The 27,177-nt window shown below is 37.3% G+C and overlaps 1 protein-coding gene across 1 annotated transcript in view; it reads left to right on the top strand.

The window, feature by feature from the left end:
* Cad87A (cadherin 87A) overlaps nt 1–27,177 on the top strand; it is a 778,434-nt gene that overhangs the window by 388,894 nt on the left and 362,363 nt on the right. Inside the window, exon 21 of the mRNA XM_090378948.1 lies at nt 23,546–23,672. Within this exon, the coding sequence (XP_090235074.1) occupies nt 23,546–23,672 (127 nt within the window). The remainder of the gene's footprint in view (nt 1–23,545; nt 23,673–27,177) is intronic.

Here is a 27,177-nt window from a genome sequence, read left to right as displayed (position 1 = left end):
CAACTTGCCCTTAGTGCCATACTGCCCCAGTTTGTACAGCAGTCTTCCATATGCAACAGTATTAAAAGCTTTCTTGAAATCCAAGTATATGATATCAAAATTATTTTTTGCATCCAGTTCCTTTGTGACCTCATTGTAGTATTCGATCAAATTGGTCAGACAAGACTTCCCCTTAACAAACCCATGCTGTTTCTGAACTATTACTGCAGTCTTTTCTAGGTGAGCCTGTATCACCTCTTTAACAAGTGACTCCATTATTTTCCCTGGAACAGAAGTTAAACTAACAGGTCTATAATTATTTGTGTCACCCTTTGTACCCCCTTTGTGAATTGGGGATACATTTGCACATCTCCGGTTTCTGGAGACCTCCCCTGACTCTAAGGATGCTCCCTTAATTATAGCTAAGGGATTGCTTACTTCCCTTGCTGCCTCCTTCAATATAACTGGATAGATTAGAGCTGCCCCAGGTCCCTTTTTTATGTTTAACTTCAACAATTTCTCCTCCACTTTGCTCTCAGTTATTACATTATTACATTATTGAAGCCATTGTTACTATAGGACAGGTGTGGCCAACAAGTCGATCACGGCTTTAATTTCAGTCGATCACGACAAATTTTAAATATATATAAAAAATAGATTAGTCAAAATCTAAATGTTATTATTATTATGCGCCCCACTGCATACACTTATTACAAATCCGTTCAGCCACATGACCACTCTTGTCCCCGCACAGCCGCTAGGCTTGTCTAGTGAAAATTCACGCAGTTACTTTGAGGAGAGCATAGCATATGTGTTGAATTCTTATTTGGCTTACTTAATATTAATAACTAGACAGTGCTTATACGTTAACTTAATACCCTTCGACTTAAAATGAATACTATGAAAAAAAGTAAAACGTATCATTTTCATCAAGCGTGGGAACTAGAATACTTTTTTGTAATGATGAAAGAAAAGTGCACCATGATAAATACCAATTGGATTTTTTGCCTAATAGTGACTTTAGAAAAAATAAATTAAAAGCACTTAAATCCAGATTATTTGCACAACAAAATTTCTTCGTGACACCTAATTTACAATCTAAAGCAGTAACTGTAGCATCATTTAAAGTGAGTCATCTTCTTGCAAAAAAAAAAATGCAAACCATTTTCTGATGGTCAGTTCATCAAAGACATGTTTTTAGAAATAACAGATTCTCTTTTTGAAAATTTTAACAACAAAAATGGAATTAAATGTGCCCTTCAAGATCTGCAATTATCTCAAAATACTGTGATGTGACGCATCGAAAAAATGAGTAAAAAATGTGAGCGAACAATTGCATGCTCATATTGCTAATTGTGTATCCTTTTATCTACAACAGATGTCAATGATATAGCTCAATGGCTCTTTGTTATTCATATGGTTTTTGATGAATCTGCCACTAGAGAAGAACTGCTGGGTATGGTTTCATTAAAAGAAAGAACTAGAGGTCTTGATATATTTAACGCATTCAAAAATTTTATTGAAAAAATTAAATTACCACTATTTAAGCTCGTATCAATAACAACAGATGGATCTAAAGCAAAGACAAGGCATCTTAACGGATTCATCGCATTGTGCCAAAAGGATGATGAATTCCCAGATTTTTTGAGTTATCACTGTATCATCCACCAAAAAGTATTAGCCAGCAAAAGATTAAATACTAAAAGTATTATAGACATAGCTTTCAAAATCATGAATTCCATTGGAGGACAATCTCTTAAAAGGACACTGTTCAAAATGCACCTCGATGAAAATGAACCAGATCTGATACTACATACAGATGTGAAGTGGCTGAGTTGCAGTAAGTTTCTACAGATTTCGAAATTTGCTGAATAAAATTAAAACATTTGTCGATAAAAGTGGAGATGATTATCAGCATCTGCAAGATATGGTGTGGTTGTGCGATCTGGCTTTTTTGGCACATTTTACCAGTGAATTAAGTGATCTGAATTTGGAATTACAAGGAAAAAATAAAACTGTGGGTGACATGATTAGTAGTACTGTATTTCTCAATATAAATATCAATTTTTGGCAATGGCTAAGAATCTCAAAGAAAAAAAATTTGATCATTTTGCAAATATGCAAGATCATTTGCAAAAGTGTCCTGTTTTTGAATTTAATAGTGAGAAATATGTTTCTGAAATTGAGAAAGTTGTGGATGATTTTGAAACCAGATTCAGTGATTTTAAAACAATTGCAGACATTGTTCAATATATTTCTTGTCCATTTCAGGTCAACAAAGATATGAAACAAATTGCAGAAAAAAATTGCTGAGATTTTTCACACAGAGAAAATATTACTTGAAAAGGAAATTATTACATTGCAAAACAATATCTTCCTAAAAGCAAGATCACAGAAAAAGACTTTTGGAAATATTTTTGCTGAGAAAAGTACTGTAAAAAAATACAGTGAATTTTTAAATTCCTGTTTTGGTTCCACATATCTATGGGAATCGGCCTTTTCGTATTTGAAACAAAAAAAAAAAAAAAAAAAATGAAGAACCGCTCTACTCTAACAGTTGGCCTTATCACAGTATATCCCCGATTTTGAAAGCTTGGCAGATGCTTCACATAAATTAAAAATTTAAATACATATGAATTTAAAATAAGAATTCTGAATTGTATTTAATTTTAAAATTCATAAATAACATTTTACAATACATGTTGATTGAACTTCTTGAGATGGTAGATCACAGCATATTTTGAAGAAAAAAAGTTGATCACATCACAAATTAAGTTGGCCACCCCTGCTATAGCACATAGCGCAAGCAGTGAAGCATTCTTCATTGCACGATCTGCATATATTTTAATGGGTGATATATTTAGTACTAATGATATTAAGAGTAGGAGATCTCAAGAATTTCTTAACAAGTATGGGCAATGCTCAGAAAAAGTCATGAGTTAAAAGTAAATTTGAAAATATATGTAATTCTGCCAGATACATTGGTGGAGTACATGATGAATGCCTTCTGAATCTATTCAGCTCTGAAAAGAGTGTGCAAGTGGGATAGAGTTTTTCTCGCCATTGTCTGTGCTTGTTAAAAGGAGAGACTGTTTTTATAGTGATAGGATATACTTAAATAGAAAAAAAGAAATCTCCAAGTAATTCTCCAGTGGGGCAATGATAACTTAGTTGATTTAAATCCTTCTAAAACTCAGTCCTGTCTTATATCTTGCAAAAAGGATTTTTCTGCTCCTACGCTAATCTTTGATAATACTCAGATTTCTAGGCAAGATCATATATCTCTATTGGGGATTATCCTGACTTTTAATTTCAGGAGAGGTACCCATAGACTGGAGATATTCACAAAGGCTGACACAAGTAATTATAGACCTGTGAGTTTAACTTCTGTTCCTGGAAAATTAATGGAAGCACTGGTTAAAGAAGCACTGCAGGATCATTTAGACAAGACTTCAGTTATAGCTCGGACCCAGCATTGGTTTTGTTAAGGGAAAGTCTTGCCTGACCAATTTGATTGGATACTATGATGCCGTCACAAAAGAACTGGATGCAGGGAATAACTTTGATATTATATACTTGGATCTTAGAAAGGCTTTTGATACTGTTAAACATGGAAAACTGCTGCACAAATTGGAGCAGTGTGGTGTTGGAGGCAAATTGCTGCTATGGATAAAGGGGTGGTTGAGGGGGAGAAGACAGAGAGTGGTAATCAATGGACACTACTCATCGTGGACTAATGTTATTAGTGGAATCCCTCAGGGATCAGTGTTGGGTCCATTATTGTTTTCTGTATTTATAAATAATATTGATGATGGTATATCAAGCTTAATGTCCAAGTTTGCAGACGATACAAAGGTTGGCAGGTTGTTAAGGACACTACTGATGCTATGCTGCTGCAACAGGATCTGGAAAGGCTGAGCAGATGGGCTGAGAGGTGGCAAATGAAGTTTAACATTGACAAATGTAAAGTACTACACATGGGAAACAGCAACCCCAAGCAACGTATCAGCTCTGTGGTTCTACACTGACAGTGGTAGAGAATGAAAGGGACCTGGGGGTGGTTGTGCAGGCAGATATGAAGTTTTCTGAGCAGTGCAGATGGGCTGCAAGACATACAGGAATTTTTCTAGCAGGGATAAGGAGGTTATTATCCCCTTGTATAAGGCAATGGTCAGGCCACACCTTGAGTACTGTATACAGGTCTGGAGGCCTCATTTTAAGAAGGATGTAGAGCTGTGGAATGAGTACAGAGAAGGGAAACAAGATTAGTGAATGGAACAAAGGGTTGCTCTTACGAAGAAAGGCTTAAGTTTTGCAAATTACAGTGTCTGGAGACTAGGCACCTGGAGGTGATCTGATTGAGGTGTATAAAGCCTTGAATGGTTTGAGCATGCTCAATGCTGTTGGGATTCTTCCTCTTGCTCAGAATAATCACCTGAGAGGGCATAAATTCAAATTGAGGAAAGACAGATGTAGGATAGATGTGTGGAAATTTGCCTTTAGCCAGCGGGTAGTTGGTTGGTGGAACAGACTTCCATCCCTTGTTGTGGAAGTTGATAGCCTAAATAAATTTAAGGCTCAGCTGGACAGGTATTTCGAACGAACGGAGGGGTAAAGTGGAAGTGTTTTTTTTGTTTTTTTTTTTGGCTGATGCTGCATAAGCTTGCTTTCTTGCATCATATGCCTCTACTAATGCTAATCTCTCTCAGAATAAGCACATTACAAAAATTGCTTCTTCTGCATCTAAAAAACTGGAGTTTCTCTTTCACCCTTGGCATTACTTTTCTTCCAGACTCTTTACAAATCTCAAATCCGCCCTACCATGGAATATTGTTCCCATATCTGGGGTGCTGCACCGAAAGCTTCTCTTAGGCTTATAGATTCCATTCAAAAGAGGGCAGTTAGATTAATTAATGACTCATCTCTAACAGAATCTCTCCACTCTGTCTCATAGACGTTCTGTTTCTGCTGCATGCCTTTCTATAGATACTTACATGGGCACTGTTCTTCTGAATCGGCATTGCCACAACTAATCAACATCCTTTTACTATTTAACTTGAAACTCACAGAACCAAATTTTCTTCTTCCTCATTTATTTCTTCAACTTCCATTTTCTGAACAACCCTCCTTCATATGCATTTCTTGAAAATTACAATTTGCAGAAATGCAAGTCTAATGTCAACAAGTATCTTCTCTCGTCTTCTCACCCTCCAACCCATGCACAGTACTAAGTGCTATAGGTTTTAATAACTCTCATGTTTAGGATTTCATAAAAAAAAAAAAAACAAGTTTTGCAGGAATATTTGCCCATGCTGTCAAGACAGCGTTAGGTGGCTCAGAAAACTGCTAGCTTGGGATGAAGGGATACACAGACAAATAGATTAACAGTAGCTGCAAGCAGAGGTAAAAATGAGCCTTACATTGCTTATATTAGGATATACAGCAACCTGAAAAGCGAGGTCTCAGAGATTAAAAGGTCTGCTGGGATCATTCTGTGACAAGCAAAAACATGGGTTGTATTAGGGTTACTAAAAGAAAAAACAGGTACATGTATACTTGCCTATACAGTAATGCTTGGATTATAGTAAACAAATTTGATAAATTTAAAATACTGGTTAAGTCAACAAATGCAGACATAGTAGGGATATTGGAAATATCATGCCACTCAAACATAAGTGAATGTGGAATAGTGACTGCAATGTGTACAGGAAGGACAGGGCAAAAGGGTAGTGGAAGGAGTTATGCTCTAAGTTAAGAAGCATGTAAAATGTAAGGTAGTGCATCCAGTCAATATAGGTGGCCAGTGTAATATTGAGTCAATCTGGTGTGACATTACACTGGCAAAGCAAAAAGAAGCATGTAAAATTTAAGGTGGTACATTCGGTCAACATGGGTGACCAGTGTAATGTTGAGTCAATTTGGCATGACATTACACCAGCAAAACAAAAATGAGAGTAGCAATGTGTTATATGCCTAATGACTGTTACGAATATAATAAACAACTATGCAGATAGAGTAGGTAGTAAATTAGAATGTCTTATAATTTGGGATTTTATTGGTTTGGACTTGTAGGTTGGTCACTCACATAGTAACAAGACTTTTGTGGATTTATTAGATGACTGTTTTTTTATATCAGCACATTAGACAGTCAATTAGAGAAAGCAGTGCACTTGACCTGATTATGAGGAGTGACTCATCATGCATTAAGAAAATCAAGATAAAGGAATCACTAGGCGACACTGATCATAATATATTGATGTAGGATATAGCTAAACATATAACTACTGTCAAGGATAAAGTAAAGGGATTTTTCTTTCATAAAGGTGACTATAGTGGTCTTAGATAGTTTTTAAATTCCTTTCAGTGGGACCAACTGCAAATTCTAAATGGGAGGCATTCAAGGAAGTAATTATAGAAGCTGCTAAGATTTTTATAGCAACTAAGAGATATAGTTCACAATTTTTACCTAAACGAATGTCAGATGAACCAACGAGACTAGTGGTAGAAAAAAAAAATGTTTAGGATGGTTATAAATTAGCAGGGGATATGGAATTACTACAGCAAGTACAAACTAATCTGGAATAAGGTCACATTAAGTGAGAGGGGATGTTAGACAATCTAAGCCAGATTATGAGAAATCCTTGGCTAAAATGCAATGAAAAATAGCAAAGAATTCTTTGCTTATTGTTAACATCAGAAGAAAAGGGATGAATAACATTGGTTCACTAGATATGAATAGCACAACTATTTGATGATCCTGTTCAGATTTACTCCAATCTGTAGAGTATTTACAGATTGGATGTGTAAATTAGATGTGTACAGATTGGATTGGATTTGTGACATAAGCATTAGGAGATCAAAATTGAGAGTAGGAGTGTGCTATAGGCCTAAGGCCTAATGACTCTGATGAGTATAATAAGAAACTGTATAGGGAAATAGAGTGGGCCAGTAAATCAGAGAGTCTTATAATGGGAGATTTTAATTTCCCAGATATTGACTGGAATTTGGGGGCTGGTCACTCACACACTAGCAAGGCTTTTGTGGATTTATTAGATGATTGTTTTCTACATCAGCATGTTCGGGAGGCAACTAGAGGGAGGAATACTCTTGATTTGATTATCAGCAGTGATTAGCATTAGCATTAGTAGAGGCATTTGATGCAAGAAAGCAAGCTTATGCAGCATCAGCCAAAAAAAAAAAAAAAAAAAAAAAAAAACACTTCCACTTCACCCCTCTGTTCGTTCAAAATACCTGTCCAGCTGAGCCTTAAACTTATTTAGGCTATCAACTTCCACGACAAGGGATGGAAGTCTGTTCCACCAACCAACACACGCTGGCTAAAGGCAAATTTCCGCACGTCTATCCTACATCTGTCTTTCCTCAATTTGAATTTATGCCCTCTCAGGTGATTATTCTGAGTGAGAGGAAGAATCCCATCAGCATTGAGCATGCTCAAACCATTCAAGGCCTTATGCACCTCTATCAGATCACCTCGCTGGTGCCTAGTCTCCAGACACTGTAATTTGCAAAACTTAAGCATTTCTTCGTAGGAGCACCCCTTTGTTCCATTCACTAATCTTGTTGCCTCGTTCCAGGCAACAGCCAACTGTACTCGTTCCAGCAGCTCTACATCCTTCTTGAAATGAGGCCACCAGACCTGTATACAGTACTCTAGGTGTGGCCTGACCATTGCCTTATACAAGGGAATAATCACCTCCTTATCCCTGCTAGAAAAATTCCTATATATCATTGACAATACACCATGAGCTACTCTTCATGCATTAAGAATCTGCAGATAAATGAACCACTAGGTGGCAGTGATCACAGTGTGCTGAAGTGGGATTTACTCAAAGAGGTAACTACCATTAGGGGTAAAGGGAAGGGTTATTGCTTTCGTAAAGGCGACTACGATGGACTGAGACAATATTTAAATTTTATACGGTGGGACCAACTGATGATGTTACCAACAGCAAATGCAAAATGGGAAGCATTCAAAGAACTTATCTTGGAAGCTACTAGGCTTTACATGTCAACTAAGAAATATTGTTCAAGGTTTAGGCCTAAATGGATGTCAGATGAACTGATGAGGCATATGGCAGAGAATAAACATGCATGGGATACATACAAATGAACACATGACACAGAAGCCTATGATGGATACAAGTTGATCTGTAACCAAGTTACAAAGGAGGTTAGGCAGGCGAAGGCAGATTATGAGAAATCTTTGGCAAGGGATGCAAAGAAAAACAGCAAAGAGTTCTTTACTTATGTAAACTCTAGAAGGAAGGGGATGAATCAGATTGGTCCACTTGATATCGATGGGTCAACTGTTGATGATCCTGCTCAGGTAGCTAACAAACTAAATGAATATTTTGCATCAACATTCACACATGAGGAGTTATTTAGCGAGGGGAAAGCCAGAGGTGTATTCAACTCTAGCAATAAGCTAGAGAATCTTGTAATAACTGAGAGTAAAGTGGAGGAGAAATTGTTGAAGATAAACACAAGAAAGGCACCTGGGGTGGATGGGATCTATCCAGTTATATTAAAGGAGGCAGCAGAGGAAGTAAGCAAACCCTTAGCCATAATTATGAGAGCTTCCTTGGATTCAGGAGAGGTACCCACAGACTGGAGATGTGCAAATGTGACCCCAATTCACAAAGGAGGATCAAAGGCTGACACAAGTAATTATAGACCTGTGAGTTTAACTTCTGTTCCAGGAAACTTAATGGAGGCACTAGTTAAAGAAGCACTGCAGGATCATTTAGACAAGACTTCAGTTATAGCTCGGACACAGCATGGTTTTGTTAAGGGGAAGTCTTGCCTGACCAATTTGATTGGATACTATGATGCAGTCACAAAGGAACTGGATGCAGGGAATAACTTTGATATTATATACTTGGATCTTAGAAAGGCTTTTGATACTGTTGCACATGGAAGACTGCTGCACAAATTGGAGCAGTGTGACATTGGAGGCAAATTGCTGCTGTGGATAAAGGGGTGGCTGAGGGGGAGAAGACAGAGAGTGGTAATCGATGGACACTGCTCGTCGTGGACTAATGTTATTAGTGGAGTCCCTCAGGGCTCAGTGTTGGGTCCATTATTGTTTTCTGTATTCATTAATGATATTGATGATGGTATATCAAGCTTAATGTCGAAGTTTGCAGACGATACAAAGGTAGGCAGGGTTGTCAAGGACACTACTGACACTATGCTGCTGCAACAGGATCTGGAAAGGTTGAGCAGATGGGCTGAGAGGTGGCAAATTAAGTTTAACATTGACAAATGTAAAGTACTACACATGGGAAACAGTAACCCCAGATCAACGTATCAACTCTGTGGTACTACACTGACAGTGGTAGAGAATGAAAGGGACCTGGGGGTGGTTGTGCAGGCAGATATGAAGTTCTCTGAGCAGTGCAGATAGGCTGCAAGAGTAGCTCATGGTGTGTTGTCAACGATATATAGGAATTTTTCTAGCAGGGATAAGGAGGTGATTATTCCTTTGTATAAGGCAATGGTCAGGCCACACCTAGAGTACTGTATACAGGTCTGGAGGCCTCATTTCAAGAAGGATGTAGAGCTGCTGGAACGAGTACAGAGCAGGGCAACAAGATTAGTGAATGGAACAAAGGGGTGCTCTTACGAAGAAAGGCTTAAGTTTTGCAAATTACAGTGTTTGGAGACTAGGCACCAGCGAGGTGAACTGATAGAGGTGTATAAAGCCTTGAATGGTTTGAGCATGCTCAATGCTGATGGGATTCTTCCGCTCGGTCAGAATAATCACCTGAGAGGGCATAAATTCAAATTGAGGAAAGATAGATGTAGGATAGACGTGCGGAAATTTGTCTTTAGCCAGCGGGTGGTTGGTTGGTGGAACAGACTTCCATCCCTTGTCGTGGAAGTTGATAGCCTAAATAAGTTTAAGGCTCAGCTGGACAGGTATTTTGAACGAACAGAGGGGTGAAGTGGAAGTGTTTTTTTTTTTTTTTTTTTTTTTTTTTGGCTGATGCTGCATAAGCTTGCTTTCTTTGCATCAAATGCCTCTACTAATGCTAATGCTAAAGATGTGTTTTTTATTTGCAGGGTGGGGGGTCAAAGGGTGACATGAGAAGTTTTAAGCTTGACTTCTGTTGAAGGAAAATAATGGAGTGAGTGGTTATTGCAGGATCATCTCTTAACAGGAATGGAATTATATGAAATCATAGCATAGATCTGTCTGACCTGATTAGTTACCATGATGCAATAACAAAGAAATTGGATGCAAATAATAATTTTGATATATATTTAGATTTCACTAAAGCTTTTGACATTTGTTCTACCCAAAAGACTGCTGTACAAATTGGAGCAGCACTTTTGTTTTCCACCACCTCGAGTGTAGTGCCACCTAATTAGTATGTTATTCTGAATAACTGCTGCCCATATGCAGTACCTTATATTTACTAATGGGTAAATTTCACTTACCAATTTTGAGCCCAACTAACTAATTTATCTAGGTCTTGCTGCAGTAGTAGACCTGCAAATAGGATGTATAGTTCTCTGAGCTGTCAGGGACACTAGGTGATTATCCCATTGTATACTGCAGTAGCTAGGCCACAACTTTGAACTACATACAGATCTCTGGAAGCCTCACTTTAAAGTATGGATCTCTCAGATCTCTCTCTCAGTGCAGAGAAGAGCAACCAGCTTTGTCTAGAACACAAAGGGAAATACTTACCACATAAGATAAATTTCACTGCTTGGAAAAACGGGCTGTTGTGAGGAGACCTGATTTGAAGTGTTTTATGGGTTTAAATGGAATGAGTAAACTTAATTAATTGATTGATGGTATTCTAATTCATTTTTAGACAACACATGCAAGGGAATATAAATTGAAAAGGACGGCTGCTGGACAGATGAGTGAAAAATTGCATTCAGCCATAGATTGATTGTTGGTACAAATTGCCAACTGGTATTGTGGAATGGAAGTGGGTACTTTGAATTAATTTAAGGTAGAATGAGACATTATTAGAGAGGATGGAACAAATGAAATGTTTTTTTTTTTTTTTTTGGCTGATGCTGTATAAGCTTGTTTCCTTGGATCACTTGCTAACATTAATAATTGTAATGTAAGAAGGTGTCATTTTTAAGAGTTGATACAAAACTCAGATTTTTACACTTCTCTGTAATGTAGTAAATGCCTGGTTTTCATGATCCACTTGAATTTTTTGAAATCAGATATAAAAAAGTATAATTAAGAAAATGACAGTCACATTATCAAGAGGAAGCTGAGTTGGGGGAGACAAGTTCCAACCCAACCTAGTTAATAATACTGATCATGTAATCTTATAGAAGTTTTTCACTGACCAGACATAAATTATTCATTGAGCCAGCTGACATTGCAGTTACTAGAAGATGATATGATGCTCATTGAGAAACCAAACACTTGGTGGTGCAGCAACCTACTATAACTATAACTCATTTAAACACATTTTTGCCACATCCAGCATTTTATGATGCAACCCTCATTTCCCGTTGAAGAATTCCCAAATGTTTGTTTTAATATCAATCTATCCTCCATATCTGAACTGAGAGATAATCTCAGAGACACTACAGACTGGTGTAAATCACCTATATCACAAATCAATAAAAATCATTATCATTTATGAGTATTTTAATCTTACACCTCGGTATAATGTGCCATAGCTGACTGATCACAGTTTGAACAGCATGGTAACATTAAGTTCTTTAAACTTGGGAAAAGTGCTATGGAGATGCTGCAAGCATTACAGAAAGATTATGGAGATTATGCTTTGAAGAAAACAGCACTTAATGCATGGTTTCATTGATTTAAAACCATCAGGGAACACTAGGAGATGAGTATTGCAGTAGATGTCCTTCAACTTCATGAAATGATGAAAATGTCATGAAGGTGAAGGAACTAGAGCAAAATGATAGGTGAATGACTGTCGTTGAAGTTGAACTGTCTGTAGACTCAGTACACAAGATTTAGGGGTGGGTGGGTGCGTGTTCATGCACGTGCACAAAGTATGTTCCATGCTTACTATCAGACAATCAAATGCTGCAGGAAAGCCATCACAGGTGATTTATTTGAAAAATCAATGTAGATCTGAGCTTCCTAAGAAAATTGGTCATTGGGGATGAGAGTTGGGTGTTCACCTGCGACTCCGAGACTAAGGTAGACTCATCCAAATGGCACACAAAAATGTCTCAAGAAGTCTTGTGCAACAAAATCCAATGTCAAAGTTATGATGAGGGCATATTGCACCACGAATTTGTGACTAGAGGAGAAGAATTATTGCTGCAATAATTCTTCTCCTCTAGTCACATACATTAAACGTTGAGGTTTTGACATGTTTGCGTGAAAATGTGAGGTGACGTGAAGTATAATTTTTGATGGGCTTACTAACCTAATCACCTTGAAGGTAATTAGCTTAGTAATCCCAACTGTTCACTCAAACTTTTATAGTAGAATTCCAGGAACTTCTTGAATGTACCTCATATATATATCCACAGCAGTTTGCCCACTCACACAATGGAAAAACTTTATCAGTCACAGCAGCATCTAAAACAGTACAATTTTGTCAAGAACAAATACTTGGTGGACAAGTAATCTAACACCCCCCTCTTAAAAAAAAAAAAGAGTACCTACACTGATTATGGAAGATATCAAATGATTTTGAGTAACACATAAATTTCTCAAAAGTGAAAGCAATATTCAACACAGAAAAGTTAAGGACAATCAAGTGCTACCTCGACACCACACTGAAGAAAGGAATCTTGCACTAAATCACCAAAAAATCCAACTACTGGACAACATAAATCAAGTACACTGGTTGGAATATATTGCACAATTCAAGAAAAAGGTTCCTACAGCCCTTCAATTCCCATGTTGTCCAAATAAACAAGATGTATTAGCTAATTTTACATCACAAAAGAACTGATAACAGTAGCCATAAAAAGTCCGCCACTATGAGTATTCTCAAGACTCATTTGCTGCAATTCATAATAAAATGCCTGAATTCTTTCCTAATTGTTCCTCTGCTGACAATTTATAATGGAATGATCCAAAAAAATGACTTTATGCCAGAATGGTACACTTACAGCCAATACCAAAACAGCAGATACCCAGTGAACTTCAGACTGGTAGCAAAAGCATCCAACCCCCTTAAACCTTGTGAGAAAATAGTATTACTGATCTATACTACATACTTACTTCCATTTCAACCACCAAATATCATTCACCCACTAAAAAACAAGTCAACTACAACTACAACAACGATACTTAGATTAAAGTAACTTAGATAGAGATTTTGTAGGTATTACTTAGTATCGGAAAGGGTGTCAAATCCACGTGTTTACCGTTCGTAAATAGCCGCCATTGTTACGCGATACATAATATCTCAAAATAGATAGCATAAGCTTAATATAGTATAGTATAGTACATAATATTGTCAATTAATCAGATAATTAATCTTGTTGAACTTTATTGTCAATTAAATTGTACCTTTAACTATACATATAACGACTTTGGTTACGTAACATAAATAATTAGTAAAAAATAAATAATTAATGCTTAACTTGATACGGAAGTTATATAAATGTATTTCGTAGATAACACTCGATACTGAAACATAAATATAGCATTATAACTGTGTTGGGATATAAGTTTAGGGTTTTAATTTTGTACTGAAATTGAAATTTTATTGAAATTAAATTGAAATCATGACACTGACCAGAGCAGCAAAGCAAAAGGCTCAAGCTAATGAGAGTGCTGTGGCTCGGGGGAGAACTGAGGGGGGGCAGTTGCCCTCTGAATCACAGCCTATTAAAATGCACTACTTGCTTGATGTTTGTGGAGCACTCAGGTACGGGACATGACATTGCCATGGGGGATGTCTTTGTGTGTGCCCGATGCAAGGAGTGTAAGGAAATCAGGCGACAACTCAGCATTGTTATGGGCCAATATGAGAGCTTGAAGGACAGGGTGGATGCCCTTGAAGGATTAAAAGTGAGGGGCCCATCAAGCTCTCAGCTGCCCACACCAATGTCAGAGCTTGCACTTGGTCATCACGCAACACAGCGGCAGCCCCCCAAGGCAGAATGCGCTGGTCCCAAAGGAACTAGTAGTTGTTGGTGAGTTATTGTCAGTAACTAGTAGTTATTGTCAGAGAAACGGGAAACTTGCTTTGTAAAAAGGATAGGTGGAACAGGACCAGGGTATGTCTGCCAGGGGCAAAGGTTGATGACGTTGTAGAGCGGATATCATCTTTTAAGGGCACAAAAGGTGATATAGTTGTACACGTTGGCACTAATGATATTAAGAGTAGGAGACTGGCAGAATACAAGTACAGGTCACTGTTGAAAAAAATCCGTGAATTAGGGTTGAATTTGAAAGCGTCTGCAATTCTGTCCAGACACGATAGGAGGGAATATATGATGAGAGCCCTGTCGATCTGAGGGCGAATGACCCTCCTATGTGTGAGTCTTGTGGCACAGTTTTATCAATCAGACACATTTTAGTCGAATGTTCAGATTTTAGCAATATCCGTCCTACCGCTTTTAACCATCTGACTGAGCCTTATACACTCAGTCAGATTTTATCTGACGATGACAACGTGTCTGCTGTTTTTATCTTTTTAAAATTAATAAATATTTTTACTCATATATAAAATTTTTACATTTTTCTTTTATATATTTGTTATACATTTTGACATAGTGACCTAACTAATTAGGTCACTGAAAGTTTAAAAATTTTCGTTTATAAATGACCTGGTCTTGGCGCATTATAGCCTTAGTAGCTGATGCGCCAATAAAACCAAAAAACCCAACCCAACCCTGTCGATCAATTCGGCCCTGGAAAGATTGTGCAAGACTCAAGAGATAGAATTTTTTTCAGCCTGGTCTGTACTTGTTAACAGGAGAGACTGCTTCTACAGGGATGGGATACACTTAAATAGAAAGGATGCAAGAATGTTTGCTGATGCTATCAAGGCAGTGTTAGGTGAGTCGGAAAACTGCTAGATTGGGGGGGGATATAAGGACTAATAGATTAACAGTAGCCACTGGCAGAGGTGAAAGTGATTCTTGCACTGCTTCTATTGGAATGAGCCGCAGCCTGGAAAATAAGATGCAGGATATTTCAGAGACTGCTGGGAGTCATTTCAGTACAAGTAAACACATCGGTTGTGTTAGGGTAGCTAAGAAAAAGAACAGGTGCATGTATACTTGCATGTACACCAATGCTAGGAGTTTAGTAAATAAATTTGATGAATTTGAGGTATTGTTAAAAACATCAAAGGCAGATATTGTGGGATTTCAGAGACGTGGTGTCACACAGATATAAGGAATGCAGAACTGGAATTTGGGGAGTACAATGTCTACAGAAAGGATAGACAGGATAGGAAGGGAGGAAGGGTTATGCTATTAGTTAAGAAATACATAAAATCCAAGGAAGTGAAGTCAGTCGACATTGCTGGACAATGCAGTGTCGAGTCAGTTTGGTGTGACATAAGCATTGGGAGATCAAAATTGAGAGTAGGAGTGTGCTATAGGCCTAATGACTCTGATGAGTATAATAAGAAACTGTACAAGGAAATAGAGTGGGCCAGTAAATCAGAGAGTCTTATAATGGGGGATTTTAATTTCCCAGATATTGACTGGAATTTGGTGGCTGGTCACTCACACACTAGCAAGGCTTTTGTAGATTTATTGGATGATTGTTTTCTACATCAGCATGTTCGGGAGGCAACTAGAGGGAGTAATACTCTTGATGTGATTATCAGTAGTGATTCTTCATGCATTAAGAATCTGCAGGTAAATGAACCACTTGGTGGCAGTGATCACAGTGTGCTGAAGTGGGATTTACTCAAAGAGGTAACTACCATTAGGGGTAAAGGGAAGGGTTATTGCTTTCGTAAAGGTGACTACGATGGACTGAGACAGTATTTAAATTCTATACAGTGGGACCAACTGATGATGTTACCAACAAAGCAAATTACAGCAAATTCAAAATGGGAAGCATTCAAAGAACTTATCTTGGAAGCTACTAGGCTTTACATACCAACTAAGAAATATTGTTCAAGGTTTAGGCCTAAGTGGATGTGAGATGAACTAATGAGACATATGGCAGAGAAGAAAAATGCATGGTATACATACAAATTAACACGTAACACAGAAGCCTATGATAGGTACAAGTTGATCTGTAACCAAGTTACAAAGGAGGTTAGGCAGGCGAAGGCAGATTACGAGAAATCTTTGGCAAGGGATGCAAAGAAAAACAGCAAAGAGTTCTTTACTTAGGTAAACTCTAGAAGGAAGGGGATGAATCAGATTGGTCCACTTGATACCGATGGGTCAACTGTTGATGATCCTGCTCAGGTAGGTAACAAGCCGAATGAATATTTTGCATCGACATTCACACATGAGGAGTTATTCAGCGAGGGGAATGCCAGAGGTGTATTCAACTCTGGCAGTAAGCTGGAGAATCTTGTAATAACTGAGAGTAAAGTGGAGGAGATATTGTTGAAGATAAATACAAGAAAGGCACCTGGGGTGGATGGGATCTATCCAGTTATATTAAAGGAGGCAGCAAAGGAAGTAAGCAAACCCTTAGCCATAATTATGAGAGCTTCCTTGGACTCAGGGGGAAGTACCCATGGACTGGAGATGTGCAAATTTGACCCCAATTCACAAAGGAGGATCAAAGGGCGACACAAGTAATTATAGACCTGTTAGTTTAACTTCTGTTCCTGGAAAATTAATGGAGCCACTGGTTAAAGAAGCACTGCAGGATCATCTAGACAAGACTTCAGTTATAGCTCAGACACAGCATGGTTTTGTTAAGGGGAAGCCTTGCCTGACCAATTTGATTGGATACTATGATGCAGTCACAAAAGAACTGTATGCAGGGAATAACTTTGATATTATATACGTGGATCTTAGAAAGGCTTTTGATACTGTTGCACATGGAAGACTGCTGCACAAATTGGAGCAGTGTGGCATTGGAGGCAAATTGCTGCTATGGATAAAGGGGTGGTTGAGGGGGAGAAGACAGAGAGTGGTAATCAATGGACACTGCTCATCATGGACTAATGTTACTAGTGGAGTCCCTCAGGGTTCAGTATTGGGTCCATTATTGTTTTCTGTATTTATAAATGATATTGATGATGGTATATCAAGCTTAATGTCCAAGTTGGCAGACGATACGAAGGTTGGCAGGGTTGTCAAGAATACTACTGACACTATGTTACTGCAACAGGATCTGGAAAGGTTGAGCAGATGGGCTGAGAGGTGGCAAATTAAGTTTAACATTGACAAATGTAAAGTACTACACATGGGAAACAGCAACCCCAGAGCAACGTATCAACTCTGTGGTACTACACTGACAGTGGTAGAGAATGAAAGGGACCTGGGGGTGGTTGTGCAGGCAGATATGAAGTTTTCTGAGCAGTGCAGATGGGCTGCAAGAGTAGCTCATGGTGTATTGTCGATGATATATAGCAATTTTTCTAGCAGGGATAAGGAGATGATTATTCCCTTGTATAAGGCAATGGTCAGGCCACACCTAGAGTACTGTATACAGGTCTGGAGGCCTGATTTCATGAGGGATGTAGAGATGCTGGAACGAGTACAGAGAAGGGCAACAAGATTAGTGAATGGAACAAAGGGGTGCTCTTACGAATAAAAGCTTAAGTTTTGCAAATTACAGCGTCTGGGGACTAGGCCCCCAGCGGGGTGATCTGATAGAGGTGTATAAAGCCTTGAATGGTTTGAGCATGCTCAATGCTGATGGGATTCTTCCTCTTGCTCAGAATAATCACCTGAGAGGGCATAAATTCAAATTGAGAAAAGACAGATGTAGGATAGACATGAGGAAATTTGCCTTTAGCCAGCGGGTGGTTGGTTGGTGGAATAAACTTCCATCCCTTGTCGTGGAAGTTGATAGCCTAAATAAGTTTAAGGCTCAGCTGGACAGGTATTTGGAACGAACAGAGGGGTGAAGTTTAAGTGGTTATTTTTTATTTATTTATTTATTATTATTTATTTTTTTTTTATTTTTTTTTTTTTTTTGGCTGATGCTGCATAAGCTTGCTTTCTTGCATCAAATGCCTCTACTAATGCTAATCTCCTCTGTGTTACCAACAGGGTAATACAAGACTAAAGCCAACAACAAAATGGCTATAATATATCTGTACATACAAACAGCCTTTGATTCCATCATCATGAGTTCACTGTTACAGCTATTGAAATATTATTTCAAAATTAAAATAATTATGCTGAGATGATAATTATAATTATAATAGAGATGATAATTATAATTATCATCTCTATTATCCATCAGAAGGTTAACTATGACTGCAAACAAAAAACAGAGAATATTCAATTAAAACTCAGGTGGAAGTGCATTCTCTCCAGACAGCCATAATTAACCCATTCTCAGCAAATAAAATCTGATTTAGATGATATATAAAAGAGGATCCTGTGATAGTTGTGAATGATTTGAACATTTCACATTGCCAACTAATCCTCTTAAGTTAGCTTAAAGAGGGTCACTATAAAGAGCATTGGTTGTATCCCCATATGTTGATGGGAAATAAAAGGAGTTTACTCCTCAATGTAAGCTCCTGGTCAGTTAGTTGTGAGTAGTAAATGTATAACTGAACCAGTGTGCAATAAAGATTATATATAGTTCATATATATATACACACTAAATTAAAGAGAATTTTGATGTAGACAATTCTTATCTGGTTATATAATTATGACCACCTACCTAATACCTGTGTTTGGCCACTGTTCAGATGGATAACAGGCACTATTCACCTTGGCATTGACTCCACTAGATGTCCAAAGATGTTTGTAGGGTTCTTCAGCCATGCTGCCTGCAAGGCAGCATGGCATCACACAGTGTCCGAGTAGATGGTGGTTGTGATGATGGATGATAGTTAAGTTCATATGCCTCACTTCCCATTCCAAGACATTCCACAGGTGTTCAATTTAATTGAGGTCAGATGGATTTTGAGACCAACCAAGGGTGAGTGATATCTTCACTTTTTCCTCGAACCACTTGTGCACAGTGCCAACCCGATTACATGGTGCATTATCGTCTTGGAAGGTTCCATTTCTGTCCAGAAAAATGCATCATGGCAGGGTGCCCATGGTCTCCTAAGAGGTGCCTGTAGACCTCACCAGTGAAACATTGGTCCACATGTACCAGAGGTCCTAATTCTTAACAGCAAAACATGCCTCATGTTAAGTAACCACCTGCCTGGATAGTGGGCACACACACACATTAGCATGTTGCACCAGGTATTTGGACTCGTGCAACCAGCATACTCATTTCCAATCCTCCAGTATCCGACTAGCATGTTGTCCCTACTGCATTCACCATTGATGATGATCAGCAGTGAGGAGAGGGTGTCTCTTTGGTGATCTCTTGTGGAATTCCATACATCTGAGTGTGTGGTGCATCGTATTTGGGATATTATTCTTGCATTCCCCATGTTGTATTGTAAAGTTAACTGTTACAGAGTGAACCCTTTGCTAACAACAAACATCCATTCACCTTTCATAATCCTTTACAGTTCTGTTGGTAGGAGGTGGTTTTTACCCATTCAACACCATGTTTTTGTACACCTAAGCTACAGTCAGCTATGAGCAACCAACAAGATATGCCATTTCCATTAGGGAAGCACCCGACATCCAAGCTCCCACAGTCATGCCCTTTTTAAACTTCATGATATCTTTATTACATCCCATAGCTGCAACTTTATCACTTTGACTTGCACATCCAGATGCAAATTACTGCTGCTCTAGTGTATGAAGCTGTTTGGCTTTTTATATTGTGAGCTGTGCAGCATAGTCCATTATGGATGGAGTGGTCATAATTCAATGATCACTGACTGATATGGATAAAACCTGGATATTTATGTGTCTGCAGCCCAAGAAAGGTTGGCAAGGTGATTCTGGGAAAGTAAACCTTAACATAACATGCAGCATAGGTGCACAGTTTAATCATGTTACATGGTAAAATGAAAATGGGTGGAACAGTTGTTCCATTTTAGCAAGCAGATGACCACATTTCTCTGATTGCTGAAATAACTTTTAGTTAGTAGACTAAATACTGACATACAGTATTCTACTTGCTGTCCAGTGATAATATAAGAAAAGGGAAAAAAAACTGCTCATCTTTATCAGATACCATTGAATATCATTGAAGCATGCACTTCTCAAGCAACTTCTGAACTGATGGTGCTGCTTAAGACCAGAGCATCTACCATAGTTTTGAAATGAAAATAAACCTGCTGGAATCAGACTATGAGATCTAATAAATAGCTGGAGTGCCCATCTTGACAGTATCCTCCAGGAAGCATAACAGTCTGTGGGCACCTCCCCATTCTAGGATGATTGCTTTGAATGTTGGTTAAAAAAATTCACTAGTTACTTGTAACATTTAGCATTCAACTTTTTCCATAGGCAGTTCTCAAATTTATATTGTTATTTATGAGATGCTGCTACTGCTGTGGGAGTAGCAGTGTCTTATTCATTACACATCTCTCTCTTTACAGGACTACAAAACCAAGAACCTGTCAGTCAAGTTAGATTGGATCCCAGAGCATTCTGGTTTGCTGGGAAATGAATTGGCAATCTCCTCAAATACATCAGAAATACTGGTACCATACAGAGGTTATAAAATAAATAGAATATCCATGACAAATATTTTGCCAAAACTGTTTCAGAGAAGAAATAAAGATTACTATTGAAATAATTACAAAAACTTGTCCCTTGGCTCCCTTGACTGCTATCTAAGATTTCAGTGGGACGAACTTGGGTAAAAAATGCAATTTGATAATTTTTTACACATGACTATATAATCCTTTAAAAAAAATTACAAGTATTGCTCAGAAATTAACTGGACCTGTAAACTGCTATAAATAAAGTTGTCCATGAGTAAAAATGGCAAATTTAACAACCAAAAGATTTGTTGATTGTGATGACAAAAGCTATGAAATTGTCTTCTCTTTAAACTAAGTTAGTTTCACTGGGATCTTGGGATTTGAGAATTGATCAGAATTTTTTTTTTTTCTCAGTTTTACTGCTAAATAAAACTTGTTCCAAAAGGAATCAGGTCAAAAGCTTGTTTATTCTTTGAGTTATTCAACTTCAAAGAGTGTTTCAGACAGAGGGACATAAGCAAATTATTATTATATAGATATATATGCAAAACTTGTAAAGATAAATGGCATGAAGTTTGTGAAACACAAATCAATAACAAAATGTTCTAGATTAAATAAAAACTGTTTGGTCTGGCATATTTTTATCTGTTAATCAAATATAATTCTCTAGTGTTCTAGGAACCAATGACATATAGGAACCAATGACATTAACATCTCACCAAAAATTATATGAACCTAAATGGCTTTCTCAACTTTTTAAGCAGATTCATATATTAGGGCAGATTACAGCTTAACATAATCTTCAAAATGCTCTTCTGCAGCACAGGCTTGCAATTTGAATAGGCACATCTTGGCCTTAGTAGCCCCTTTATTAATATACCAAACACGTATATGATATCAAATAATTTTGATATCATATACTTGGATTTCAGGAAAGCTTTTGATACTGTTGTACATGGAAGACTACTGTACAAATTGGAGAAGTGTGGCATTAAGGGCAAATTGCAACAATGGATAAAAGGATGGTTCAGTAGGAGAAGACAAGGAATGGTCAATGGACACTGCTCTTTGTGGGCTAATGTTATTAGTGGGAGTCCCCCAATTATTTATTAGTTTGTGTTGGGCCCATTGTTGTTTTGTATATTTATCAGTGATATTGATGAAGGTTTGGCAGGGTTGTTAATGATGGTAATGACAGTATGCTACAGGATCTAGAAAAGTTGGGCTGATGGGCTGAGAAATGGCAACTGAAGTTTAACATTGGCAAATGCAGAGTACTGCATGTGGATAGAAGTAACCTCATAGAAATGTACCAACTGTGCCGTACTACACTCAAGGTGGTAGAGAATGAAAAAGACCTGGGAGTAATTGTGCAGTCAGATATGAAGTTTTCTGAGCAGTGCAGACAGGCTGCCAGAGCAGGTCAATTGGGTCTTGTCAATGGTATACAGGAATTATGCTATTAGGGATAAGCAGGTGATTATCCCCTTGTATAAGGAAATGGTCAGGCTACACTTTAAGTACTGTGTACAGGTCTGGAGGCTTCATTTTAGGATAGATTATTATTATTATTATTATTATTATTATTAGCCATATGGTACAAGGAAGCCTGAGGCTTATGCTGCACCAGCAAAAAAAAAAAAAATTTCCGAATTACCCCAAGAGAAAGAGAGAGAAAAGTAGAAAGGAATCACCAAGAAAAAAGAAGAATGATGATATCCAGCTCAGGATCCTGGGTGTGCCAAGCCCATACTCACCAGGTGTGAGCCCCTGGGGTTAGGTGTGAGCCTGGTGAGGGGAACAAAGGAATGGTTTGAGCAGGCTCAGTCAGTGCTAATGGGATTCTTTCTCTTGCTCAGATTACGAACCTGAGGGGACATAAATTCAAACTGAGGAAAGACATTTGTAGAATAGGTGTGGAAATTTGTATTTAGCCAGCAGGTAGTTGATTGCTGAAACAAACTTCCATTTGTCATTGTGGAAGTTGATAGCTTAAATAAATTCAAGGAAGAACTGGACAAAGTTTTGGAGCGAATGCATAGGTGAAATGGTAAGGGTTTTTTTTTTTTTTTTTTTTTTTTGGCTGATGCTGTATAAGCTTGCTTTCTTGCATCATATGCCTCTGTTAATGCTAATGCTAATTTCTAGGCCTTACCTACATTTTATACATTGAAGCAAAAATGATTCCAAAATACTTTTGCAAAAAACAAAAATATAGTAAAAACACAAATTTACAGAGTGGCTGTGACATATTTGCATGCCATGCAGCATATGTAGTACTGACAAATGCATCAGTGCGAGGGCAGACTGTAGCAGTTTCCAAACTGTGTGTCATGGCACCTTGTCATGCTATGGAAAAATTCCATGAGTTTGGTGGCAATCATTATGGACGTGACATGTGAATTATGTGCCACACTTATAGTGAATACAACCAAAGTTTGGGAATCACTGGAATAGAGCATAAACTCCCTCATGAATTGTTGGATGCAGGAGCAATATAATTGTCAGTTCTTTTGTTTAAGGAGACTGACTGAACCACATATACATTAGGGGAGGGAAGCACAGAATAAAATATTGGTATAAAAATATAAAACTGTTATATTTTCAAATCCCCAGTTTCAGTTATATAGTCAACCCCCCAGTTCACTAACCCATAGTTGGGAAAGGATTGTTGTATTTATTTTTAAGACATTACCTTTCCTTTGTCCAACCATTTTATTATGTGTGCTTGTGTGCATACGTGTGCACACCTGCACATTCCTTTTATATATTTTATTAATATATAAAATATATAAAAGGATTTTATTTTATATATTTATATATGCTTATTAATGTAAATTAAATATTTCTTCTACATGTTTGGAAAACCTTAATTGTTTTTTTTTTTTTAGATTATTGCTGTGGATGGAGGCAGCCCTGCTAGAACTGGAACTACAACACTAAGTGTGCACATTCTAAATAACAATGACAAAGCTCCATATTTTACTCCTTCTACACAAAGAACGCAAGTTTCTGAAGGTAAGAATTTCTTTCTTGTATACTAGATTTTTTATATTCAAAATTTGAAACAATAAAGGAAATGAATTGAATTAAATATTTGCTATATAAAATCCTATATAATGTCATCCACCCAACATTCTATATTTTATAAATTTTATGAATCCACTATTTCCATAATTAATTCTGTTAAATATTAAAACAATTAGCTTATCTGATTTATGATAAATTTTGTAACTAAAAAGATGAATTAAATATTCTAATGAGTTAAATAAAATATTCTTCATATCATAATCTTTAGATATATTCAGTTAATATTTATATATAAATAAAAAGAGCTCTAATAAATTAAGTAAATTAAGAGAATTGCATACACGTAAGAGAATTGCATACTCATATTCATCGTACATAACAGAATTAGATTTGAGAGTCATAACTTGACTGCTACAGTTGTTTGGCATGGAGAACATATATGAAATGACAATTTACATGACAATGAGCAGAATGGCTTCTAAATTTTTCCTGTTGTGGTAGTGCTAAACTATGTACTAAACTCTGTTAGTATTAAATTAAGAACAGATTGTTTGTAATCTTTGTTGGAGATCTGATATAATAATATTTACTTGTATTTTTCATTCCAAGTACTTCTTTCTGAGTAACCAAACATTTAAACATGGAATATTATAAATGTAATGTGTAAGAGACATACCAATGTTGAATTGTAAAAAAATTCAGTTTAATCACCCTAATACAGGTACCAAGCACACAATGAGATCTCAGAGATCACCAATATTGTCGATAAAAACATGTTGCATGGACTCACTCAGTCATTAGCATTAGTAGTGGCACACGATGCAAGAAAGCAAGCTTATGCAGCATCAGCCAAAATAAAAAAAAAAAAAACACACCTCCCATTTCACCCCTCCATTTGTTCCAAATGCCTGTCCAGCTCAGCCTTAAATTTGTTTAGGCTATCAACTTCCACAACAAAAGATGGAGGTCTGTTCCACCAATCAACTACCCACTGGCTAAAGGCAAATTTCTGCACATCTATTCTACAACTGTCTTTCCTCAATTTGAAAAGAGTAACTGGGAACCTCTGAGAAGATAAGACTAAAGTTTAAAGCTTTAAATGGATTGAGTAAATTAAATGTAGAAGCCATTCTAACTCTTGCTTTGATGGTACAAGTAAGGGAGCAAAAATTTAAAAATGATGGTTGTAGGATAACCGTGTGAAAATATGCTTTCAGCCAAAGCTTTTTTTTTTTTTTTTTTCTAATGCGATACAGGCTTGCGATACAGACATCTGATATAAGGAGAGAAAAACTTTAAAAATTTCCTTTTTTTAAAGAAAAGATTTTAAAATAAAAACTACACAAATATCTTTAAAGTCTTCCCCTTCTAAAGGGAAGGATTTAAAGTTTTTATTTGTCTGTCAGACATCTGCTATTGCTATAGTGAGTCCATACCATACTGTTAATGCTGGTATTGATGATGGGAATCAGTGAGATGTCACTGACTACATACTTGGTAGCAGTATAATGGCAGTTACGCTTAATTTTTTTTGGAATTTCACTTTTGCATACCTCTTGCACATTTGTAAGTTTTTATCTGAAATATTCCCATGTTTAAATGTATGGTTATTTAAAGGAAGGCTCTCAGTAAAAAAAAAAAAAAAAAAAGTCCTTTGAACAAAATACAAGTAAATATTATCATTATTAACATATATTAGTATCAGTAGTGGCAAATGATGCAAGGAAGCAAGCCTGTATCACGTTAGAAAAAAAAAAAAAAAAAAAGCTTTGGCTGAAAGCATATTTTCACAGTTATCCTACAACCATCATTTTTAAATTTTTGCTCCCTTACTTGTGCCATCAAAGCAAGAGTTAGAATGGCTTCTACATTTAATTTAGCCAATCAATTTAGTCAATCCATTTAAAGCTTTAAACTTCAGTCACATCTTCTCAGAGGTTCCTAGTTACTCTTTTCTGCACCTTTCCACCACATTTTTCATGAAATGAGGCCTTCCAGACTTGGATGCCATATACTCAAGACATATCCTTACCATTGCCTTATATAATGGGATAGTCTCCTCCTCCTTTTCCCCTGCTGTTAATATTCCTCTATCATTGATAAAACCAACTGAGCTGTCCTAGCAGCCTGTCTACAATGTTCAGAAAACTTCTTCATTGTGCAGTTGCCCCCAGGTAAATTGTTCAGTGACATTATTATTTTGGAATTACTGCTTCCCATATACAGGGTGTTTCAGTTAAATGTTTCAGAACTTCTAAGAGGGGTAGGGTACATCCTGACAACTCGAAATCATATAGCAATGTGGGGTCGGAAATGCTTTCCTGAAGCGGTGTTGTACACTGAAGCACCATAAAGAAAAGAGACCGTAAGTGAGAAATCGTTTTAATAATACATGAAAAGAAGCAAAAGGTACATGGATTAAAGTAAGTGTTCGAAGTTTCTTCCACGGGCTACAATGCACGCCTCACATCTCCGACGCATGGACATCCGAACATTCTGGAATACTCCAGGCGAATTTCCAATTTCTTCGGCAGCTACTGCGATTCTTGCAACCAGCTCCTCAGCATTGTCAACAGGGGTGTCATAAACTAGCGATTTCATATGACCCCAGAAATAAAAATCAAGACATGATAGGTCGGGTGACCGAGCAGGCCAATGCACGGGACCACCACGTCCGATCCACTGTTGACCAAATGTGACATCCAGGTAGTTACAAACATCTCCGCTATAATGGGCAGGGGCTCCATTGTGTTGGAACCACATTGTCTGTTGCGTCGATGCAGAAATCTGTTCATCTCTCAAAAGTTTTGGCAATACTTGCTGCAGAAAAATACAAGTAGATAGGTCCGGTTAGACCTATCTACTTGATAATCCATGTACCTACGGTAATCCCTGTACCTTTTGCTTCTTTTCATGTATTATATTAAAATGACTTCTCACTTACGGTCTCTTTTCTTTATGGTGCTTCTGTGTACAACACCGCTTCAGGAAAGCATTTCCGACCCCACATTGCTATATGATTTCGAGTTGTCAGGATGTACCCTACCTCTCTTAGAAGTTCTGAAACGTTTAACTGAAACACCCTGTATATTACTTACATTTTTTCAGTGTAAAATTTCCTCAATTTCCACTTCTCGGCTCATCTGCCAAATTTTTCTAAGACTTGTTAAGCACCGTGACCCGATTTCTATCATTAATCACCCTGCTTACCTTCATGTATTATCATATTATCTTCAAATTTTGACATTAAATTTGATGTCTTCATCAGTATCATTAATAAATATTGAAAACAATAAAGAACATAGCACTAAACTCTAAGGGATTCCACCTGTAATAGTTGTTCAAAAGCAGTGCTCATTAATAACTTTGCTCTGCAATCTGCCACTCAACCTTCCCTTTATCTGTAGAAGTAATTTGCCTTTAATGCCACACTGCTTTAGTTTTTATAGCAGTCTTTCATGTGGAACAGCATCAAAAGCTTTTCTGAAATATA

This window comes from Mastigoproctus giganteus, chromosome 8 (genome assembly GCF_048544385.1).
Source record: "Mastigoproctus giganteus isolate SK-2022 chromosome 8, ASM4854438v1, whole genome shotgun sequence".
Taxonomy (NCBI): Eukaryota; Metazoa; Arthropoda; class Arachnida; order Uropygi; family Thelyphonidae; genus Mastigoproctus; species Mastigoproctus giganteus.
Note: the sequence above shows the minus strand (reverse complement) of the source record. Positions and strands in the feature narration are given on the sequence as shown.